The 9,090-nt window shown below is 42.6% G+C and overlaps 1 protein-coding gene across 1 annotated transcript in view; it reads left to right on the top strand.

Annotated features, from left to right (window-relative positions):
* Positions 1-3,993: 3,993 nt before the first annotated feature.
* The window catches only part of mvb12a (multivesicular body subunit 12A), a 6,842-nt gene continuing 1,745 nt past the window's right edge, over positions 3,994-9,090 (top strand). Inside the window, exons 1-10 of the mRNA XM_086210130.1 lie at positions 3,994-4,145; positions 5,036-5,125; positions 6,958-7,041; positions 7,149-7,248; positions 7,343-7,472; positions 7,559-7,699; positions 8,588-8,697; positions 8,792-8,850; positions 8,926-8,979; positions 9,068-9,090. The exon at positions 9,068-9,090 is cut by the window's right edge and continues 1,745 nt beyond it. Coding sequence (XP_086066256.1) covers positions 5,036-5,125; positions 6,958-7,041; positions 7,149-7,248; positions 7,343-7,472; positions 7,559-7,699; positions 8,588-8,697; positions 8,792-8,850; positions 8,926-8,979; positions 9,068-9,090 — 791 coding nt within the window. The 5' untranslated portion in view covers positions 3,994-4,145. The remainder of the gene's footprint in view (positions 4,146-5,035; positions 5,126-6,957; positions 7,042-7,148; positions 7,249-7,342; positions 7,473-7,558; positions 7,700-8,587; positions 8,698-8,791; positions 8,851-8,925; positions 8,980-9,067) is intronic.

Genomic DNA, 9,090 nt, shown 5'->3' on the forward strand with positions numbered 1-9,090 from the left:
ATGAACATCTGCACAGCAACGAGCTCTTTGAAGCCTTCCAATCTGGATTCAGGGAACACCATAGCACTGAAACAGCACTGGTCAGAGTCTCTAATGATCTTCTTATAGCTTCAGACAGAGGTCTTGTCTCTGTGCTTGTCCTTTTGGACCTCAGTGCTGCATTTGACACCATCGACCACAGCATCCTGCTACAGAGACTAGACCATGACATTGGGATTAAAGGAACTGCCCTAAAATGGTTTAAGTCCTACTTATCTGACAGGTTTCAGTTTGTTAAAGTTAATAATGACCATTCTGAGTATAGCAGAGTTACATATGGTGTACCACAGGGTTCAGTTTTAGGACCGATTCTCTTCACTCTTTACATGCTCCCATTAGGTGACATAATCCGGAAGCACTCGATCAACTTCCACTGTTATGCAGATGACACTCAACTTTACTTGTCGATGGAGCCAGACAACACAAGCCAGCTTACTCATCTGCAAGACTGCCTGAAAGACATTAAATCCTGGATGTCCTCTAACTTCTTAATGCTCAATTCAGATAAAACTGAGGTAATCATTTTTGGACCTAAACACCACAGGGACACGCTCTTGAATCGGATCACTACTCTAGATGGCATCACCCTAACTTCGAGTACAACTGCAAGGAACCTTGGGGTCATTTTTGACCAGGACCTTTCCTTCAGCTCCCACATAAAGCATGTAACTAGGACCGCCTTCTTCCATCTGCAAAGTATCGCTAAGATTAGGAATATCCTTTCCCAGAGTGATGCTGAAAAACTGGTGCATGCATTTATCACTTCTAGGCTGGACTACTGCAACTCTCTCCTGTCAGGATGTCCTAAATACTCCCTAAAGAGTCTCCAGCTGGTCCAGAACGCTGCAGCGAGGGTTTTGATGGGATTTTAGAAGAGAGAACACATCTCTCCCCCTTTAGCTTCTCTCCACTGGCTTCCTGTAGGATCTAGAATCGACTTCAAAGTCCTTCTGCTGACTTATAAGGCTCTCAATGATAAAGCTCCATCCTATTTGAAAGAGCTCATTAGTCCCCACTGTCCGACCAGAGCACTCCGCTCCCAGAATGCAGGTCTTTTAGTGATTCCCAGTATCAAAAAAAACAGACTGGGAGGTAGAGCCTTTAGTTACCGGGCTCCTCTACTGTGGAACCAGCTCTCTCCATGGGTCAGAGAGGCAGACACTCTAATTACGTTTAAGTCCAGGCTTAAGACTTTCCTCTATGACAGAGCCTTCAGTTAGGACTGGTTCAGGTAGCTCTGAACCATTGATAGCTATGCTGCTACAGGCTTAGACTGCTGGGGGACACATCAGGTTACATGGAGCCCTTCCCTCCTCTCCTCTCCTCTCCCCCTCTCTCCTCCGCTCCTCCCTGCACATTTTTGGAACTGTCACTACCACTACTTGTTGCACTTTGTAGTTTGGCCTTGGTGTTTCGCAGTCTCTCTGTGTTTCCACAGATCCACCAGAGCCCCAACCGCCACCTGCATCGCCCCCCCCCCCCCCTCTTATTCCCTACTGTTACACCGGCCTGCGCTCCCCTTCCATGAACCAGTCTGCCATCCAGTCCCCCATCAAGCTGGCTTGCTCTCCCTGCCTCCCCTACCAGAAGCTTCCTTCTTCAGCTGTTATTAACATTTCCATGTTTTCCACATTTTGTATTGTAAACTGTTTTCTTGTCTGTAACAACATCTACTGCACGTCTGTCCGTCCTGGGTGAGGGATCCCTCCTCTGTTGCTCACCCTGAGGTTTCTCAGATTTTTCCCTGTTAAAAGGGTTTTCTATGGAGTTTTTCCTCAGTCGATGTGAGGGTCTAAGGGCAGAGGATGTTGTTATGATGCCATGTGAAGCCCTTTGAGACAAACTGTTTGTGAAAACGGGCTCTACAAATAAAATTGCCTTGCCCTGCCAGTCTGTCGCAGGGCCATCAGGAGCAATTAGGGCCTCAGTATCTTGCTCAAGGACACTTCAACACGGTCAATGGGGAAAGTGAGGATCAAACCAGCAACCCTTCCGTTGCTAGACAGCCACTCTACCCCTGAGCCGTGCCGCCCCCTCAGTTTAGTTTCAGTAAAGTTAGATTTTTTTCTCTCAGTTACACATCAATCATTGTTCTCTAAGTACAAATGGAAAGGCTTGGCTTCATCATTTGGAGAACAATCATGTTCCCAAGGTAGCCAGCAGATCTTTGACTCACACATCGATATAGTCCTCCTTCATCCAGGCCAGATTAGGTTAGAACTCAGCAATGGGTTTCATAGAACAGGAAACCGACCGAGCCAAACTCAACATGGTCAGATTTTTTCAAACTGGACTTTAAACCCTAGAGTCCCAGCCTGAACTGCAAGTGAAGCACATACCAGGCTGGTTACAGTGCGGAAAGTTACATTACATAGTGATTGACCTGTAAAAACAGGTATGAAATAAAGAGATGGCAGACATGAGTTGATTTCATTCATTTCATTTGAGTCATTCAAAACTATGGAAAAAAAAGTCCACCACGCCCACTCTCTCTATTCACCGGTGTCACTGCGCCCCCTGCTGTCCCGAACTACATGTGCCTAGGGAGACTATTATGGTGAAACAACATACAACAAGATTGAACATGTAAACTAAAATAATGCTCAAACTCCGAATGACAACATTGGATCACACTTTTTGTGGGCATCACACAAGCTGATTTTGAGTTCTAGTTATTGCGCCATCTTGTGTTTCAAGAAGTAAGCGTGATGGAAGAAAAATTGGATTCGCATCAGAATTACACAGTGTTGCCTTCTGGTGCTAAACAGCAACGTGATGAAGTTGACTTAGTGGACAGAGGAAGGGTTATTTTCACCACTGAGCACACTTTCCTCCTTCAAGGTCCTCATCTCTGCTGCAGCTTCTAGTGTGTGTATTCATATCAATGTGTTTACTTGCCGACAATGTGAGTCATTTTTCTCTTGTTTTACTCTCAGGTGCAGTCATGAGGATTAGCCATACAGCAAATGGAGCTCTCCAATCAAGCACTTTTTTTTTTTTAGTTTTTTTTTTAATGTTCACACATTTTTAAAGTTGAATTAGACTTAGACTTTATTTGTCATTTGGATTTTTGTCACAAATTAAATTTCAGTACAATGGCTCAGGCACCGCAGGAATTAGATAAGAACAATATGTACAGAAAAAATTAAATACGCAAAGTAAAAAGAGATATTTAAAAAAAAAAAAACAATTTGTATAAAAAAAGATCGGTAGGATGCTATATTGCGCCGAGAATTTGTTAATGATGTTTCTATCTTGAGCCAGAATAAAAAATGTATTTATTCTATCAACAAACCCTTAAAAAAAAGACTATCATCAGTATGTGTCCATCACTTAAAACCCATGTAATTTGAAGAAAAATATTAAGACCAACAATAATGATGCGATATCCTGCCAAAGGAGTTTATGAGATAGGTCATAATAAACAACACTAGCGATAAATGAGCATTTCTCAGACAAGTGAAGTTGGTCTTATACGTTTAACATGAAGAAGATGTGTAATTTCTTGTCACAGCTGTTCTCCTAGAACTTTGTAAAACCTTCTTGATCCATCATATTAATCTCTTCCATTTACTCTTGTCCCTGTTGTCTGCACAGTCTCCTTCACACTCCTTTTTCTCTTCACTTGCTTTTCACTTGTCATACTTTTTTCCATTATATTGCTTGTGTTGTGTCAGACGTTACAATGGGCTTATTCATGGCTTGTGTATGACGTTTTTATTGTAAGGGTTTCATCAACACTAATCCATCCATCCATTTTCCACCGCTTATCCTGTTAAGAGCCGCGGGGTGGAACCTATCCCGGAAGCCTTCGGGTGAGAGGCGGGGTTCACCCTGGACAGGTCGCCGGTATCAACACTAATCTTTAGGGTAAAGGACAGGGGAGAACAGACACCTCGGAGGATGCTCTGTAACAGTGAGGCTGCCATCTTGTGTTCAGATTTCAAATGGTTTTTCATTATGACGTATGACCCCGTGGGTTGAAGGGAATTGGAGTCCATGAGGAATCAGAATTTCCTGCTTCAACGAGGAAGGAGTTGAAGCTGTTGTTCACTTAAAAGTTTGCCTGTCTTCACCTCGACACCTCGAGCAGACAGAAGCGAACAGTAAGTGTTTGTTTTATTCGCACTGGAGTCAATTCGTGTTCGAATATAATTTACGTTTGTTTTGAACGAGAAGCAGCGATGTTTTGTCAATGGAACAACTGCTACTGCTGTTGAGTGAGCTCGGCTAGTCGTGTGTCTATGGAATTCAACTGCAAACATTAGCATTTTATTGATAACTTCCCATGATTTTCTTGTGAATTATTTACTAGTAATGATCGAACATGTTAAGAAGTATTGATTAAAGTTGTCAAAACTCAGACGGCACCTGGCTGCGTGCGAGTGGAAACTGACCCCACACAGTAACTCCTGTGTTTACTGTCCCACTTATTTAAACCCGTATAAATATTCCTTTTATTACGCGCGGCTGTACACAAACATCAGGAAAATTGTTACTTCACATTTTACACAGCTTTATAATGAGCTGAGGTTCTTTCTGACACTTGTATATCTTCACATCTTAATCTCCTATTTTATTTACGTAGCTGTTTTTTTTCCCTTAATCCGGCGAAAACAGAAGACCTGTTTCAGTCAACCAACAGTCAATAAATCTGTGTTTTCACAGGATCTACTAATGAAATGCATAAGAACAGCTGGTGATGATATAGCATGAGCCAGTTCAGCAAGCCTCCCCAGAATGCTCACTCTGAACTCATGTGACCATGAATGGATCATGCCCTGCTTGAATAGTTTCTTTCTCTCCTTGGATATGGAGTTGTGACACCACTAAAAATTGTAAATAGAATCTCTCTGTGCTACGCAAAGTAGCCCAGGAACAACGGGAATTCTTAGATTACTTCTGAAGTTTTGTCACACGATCGTCACAACTTGGGTTCATATCTTGATCTTGATTTTTTTTTTATCTCCTTCTTTTTGTGTTTTCTTCACCTCAGATGTCCTTGATGGAGCACGGTTGTGTGCGGCCAGTGACAGGGGTGGCCTGGACCTCCAACACCAGCACCTGCCCCAGAGATTTCACCTTGGTGTGTACAGTAAAACGATACATTGAACTGCATCCAGTGAAAGTGAGGAAAAACATAACACAGTGTACATGTCGAAAAACTCGGCGAGGTTTAACCGTCAGGCTGGATTTGTAGTTGAGCCTCACTTATGATTTTACCAACATTTATTTTTTTTTAAGGCAAAGGGCGAGAATATTGCTTAAGTTTAGGCCTCACATATAAATGTTTCCTGTTCTTACATAAAGCAGTAGGAAGGAGTTCATTTAAATCCTCATGAGTCATGAAACGTGATTTGGCAACCAAATCTTTCCCATATACTTGCTGACTCACGTCTGTTCTTAAATTAGACCCGCATTTGTTCTTAAATTAGACACGCATAAGGTAACGCCCCTCTTAACTCGTGTAAAGACGACAGACTTACAGGTGTGCAAACCACGATCCATCTGACAGGTGACATGATACTCAGAGAAGAGGGGGAACAAAAGTTGAGGAAAACGCCACCTGAAGGCAGCGAGGTGTCTTTCCTCCCAGCTGCAACTGTGGGCCAGAGGCTGGATGTTTACAGGTTGTCCAACCATGCCTTTAAATCTCTAAAAAAATGAACACGACACATTTTAATATTCATAGGTGAATTGGGCTCAACGAGTCGCAGAACATTTTTCATTTCATTGTTAATTTTATGCGGTACAAAACTCGAGTCAACTTTTTCTGTCTACTTCCAAGTGGAAACTCTTGACCCGTGAACAAACCAAGAGCACAATGGTGTTGATGAACGGTGCTTATGCTCTGAAAATATTTGTATGCAGGATGTCCAAGCACAAGGCCTTGTGTTTTGTAAATGGAGAAGTTGTCTTATTTGAAAAGAAATTTAAATTTATGCTTCCAACTTCCTCGGCCCTTGGTTCCGTCAGCGAGTTCAGTACGAAGGAAAGGTGCATCCTCCAGTGTAAGAGAGTTCATGTAAGTGTGGGACGTCTTGAGTAAAGAGCTGCAAATCTGATGTTTATAAATCACATGGTTGTTTAAAAGTGCGTTCAGCAGACAGTAAACAAGCTTCTCTAGAGATCCGGACAGAGAAATCTGTTTTTGTATCCTCTGAGGGTGTAATAGTTTGTGTTTATGATGAGCATCATGACTGCACCTGAGTCAGCCCCGAATTCAAACTTAACATTTGACCCAAACATGAATCCTCCAGGAAGACTGACAACAACTGTCATGCTTTAAGGAATATGCTGAACTTTTGGGAAATACACTTATTTTTGGTGGCACGGTGGTGCAGTGGTCAGCACTGTCACCTCATCTGACCTGTCCAGAGTGAACCCCGCCTCTCGCCTGAGGGCTGCTGGGATAGGCTCCAGCCCCCTCGTGACCCTTAACAGGATAAATGGTAGAAAAAATGGATGGACACTTATTTTACATTGTCCCAAGAGTCAGAGAAGAAGATGGATATCCTTCTCTCTGAGGAGACATGCTAACCTTCCCATTCACCACCATTCATTATGCTAAGCTAACTAAGAGTCGGACGGTCTCTGACAAGATAGGAAATATGCACAACTCTCACTGCCAGGTCTGGTGCAGAGCATAGCGGTGCCCTAACAGTCGAGGGATGTTTCATTAAATGCTGGTGTGTAATTTATATATATATACATATATATATATTTATATATACACTTAAAGGCTGAAACATGTTGACGTTGCCTCACCACGTGTCACAACAATTGCTCATCTAAAGACGGACAGGATCAACAATGTGTCTACAACCTCCTACAAAGACCTGCTGCAGCAGGAGGGGGAAGCCTGCTTATGAAGCATCTGTGACATCACTTTAACCCTCCTCTTTCTGTCGCCTGCAGATCAGCATCACAGAAGATGGGGCAGCAGCTAACTTTACACGCAGCTTTGCAATGAAGTCTGGGTATTATCTCTGTTATAACAAGGTAACCATAGAGATAACTCTGGATTTTATATTGTGACGACCACAATTGTACATTTGTGTTTTCTCTGCACACCTGTTGCCATCCATGACATGCATCTGTGTCTGCAGGGCCTAACAGGAGGTATGGTGGTGTCCGACATTCAGATCATATCAGACAAGGACTCCATTCCTCATGGTTACTGTTATATAGCAGAGTACCTTGAAGCCAGTAAGCGCGCACACACACTCTTAATTTTTGATGTACATTTTAGAGTATGTTTCTCATTTTTAATTCGATATACGTTCTGTACTTGTGTGTCCAGAGGCGTCTGTGTCAAAGAAGAAGCGCGTGTGTGTGCGGGTGGTCCCAGTGGGCAGTGTGGACACGGCTGTGTTGGACATCAAACTCACAGCCAAAAGCAAAATGATGCTACAGCACTACACTTACGTGGGGTTGGTGGCTCCCACAACCGTTTCCAGTGAGTTATTTTAAAGACAGTGCCTTCAGCTCTTGATCTGTATGGTTCCATGTGCCACAGGGACATTAATGGCTACGTGTTGTGGTGCAGAAAGGGTCACTTCACCAGTCCCATGCCCCAAGTCAAGCCTCGCAGCATCAGCGTGGACCTCCACAGACTCTCACTGGACCAGTCGTCTGTTGTTCCGCCCCTCAGACCCAGGTACGCGACTCACTTAGCCTCAAATACAGAGGCAAACAAAACCACTTAGCCTTTCTTCATGGCTTCATATATGCCACAAGGTGACGCCCGGGCAGCTAAAATGGGCACGAATCAATTGTTTCTAGCAATTGTTCCTCTGGCAGCACTGTACAGATGTTTTACTTCTGTAAAAACATAACAGCATTTTTTTTTTTAGTTCAGATTCAAATTTACTTTGTCATTATTTTTACACACATACAAAACTGTCTCCCTTAAAAAACATCTTAGGACAAAAACAGTGCAATTAAATTAAATTAATAAGATGAAATTGCCATTACTTAAGAGTTCACATTTATTTTTTGGCTCATAAATGTATGTTTAAGTAATACATTACTTCAATAATTCACAAATATAAATGTTTCCTATTTTTTTCTCACATGAAGTAACTGGGTGCAAGTGACATTAACATTTTTTATGTTATCAAATGTAACATTTATAGCTCTGTACATTTTTTCCTGCTTATCATACAGATTATTTGTATCTTTGGTATTTGTGTCTGTTACCTTGGGGATGACACTTTGGCTGTAGGTACAGTCTCCAGATTAGCCATGGAAGGACAACAAAAGGATCCCTTTGTAATGATATGTTTTGTATCTGCAGTGTCACTGTGGTAACATCAGTAGTTTGGGGGTTTTTTTTAATCTTGAAAATCAAATGTCAAAAACTGGAGGTGGTAAAAACAGGCCAACACCTCCATCAACTTAGAATTCGCTTACACCTACGTCTGGCCAGCTGTTGAACTGCTGTTTCTAAATCCAACAATTCTCTCTCATTCTAATGGAAGGCGAAGTTAAAAGGAATGTAGTTGTCAAACAATATGGTCTCCTGTAAAACTTCTGGTTTCCGCAGCAACCCGCCGCCTCCTCAGCCTCATAGCAAATTAAGTCAGAGGCGCTACAGCCTCAACGCCAAGGACAACGTGGACAAACCGGCTGAGAGCAGTGTCCAAGGAATCACAGGTAGACTGAAAGACTGTGTCTTGACAAAGTTAAATACAGAGGTCTCACTAATTAGCAGATGAGATCACCTTTTCTCTTCTTCCATTCTTGGCAGCTCTTGATGGTGTTCCCTTCAGCCTCCACCCAAAGTTTGACACCCAGGAAAACTGCACTGTAGGTTTGATATTTTTAAAGTGACAGACTCCTTTCATCGCCAGATGTTATGTTCTCATTCCTTGTGTCTCTCAGACTTCTCAGCTGAACAGCATTCGTATAAAGTCCCTCCAGGACATTGAGAACGAGGTACAGTCACTCAGCTCAGCCCTGCTTACTTCAGAGCAGAGTAATTAAAGGAAGAACAGACTGACGTGGCTTTGTTTGTCCTTTTCAGTATAACTACACCTTTGCTGTGGA

Source organism: Aulostomus chinensis, chromosome 8, assembly GCF_037954235.1.
Source record: "Aulostomus chinensis isolate RoL2024-O1b breed Wild chromosome 8, RoL_Achi_v1.0, whole genome shotgun sequence".
Lineage (NCBI taxonomy): Eukaryota > Metazoa > Chordata > Actinopteri > Syngnathiformes > Aulostomidae > Aulostomus > Aulostomus chinensis.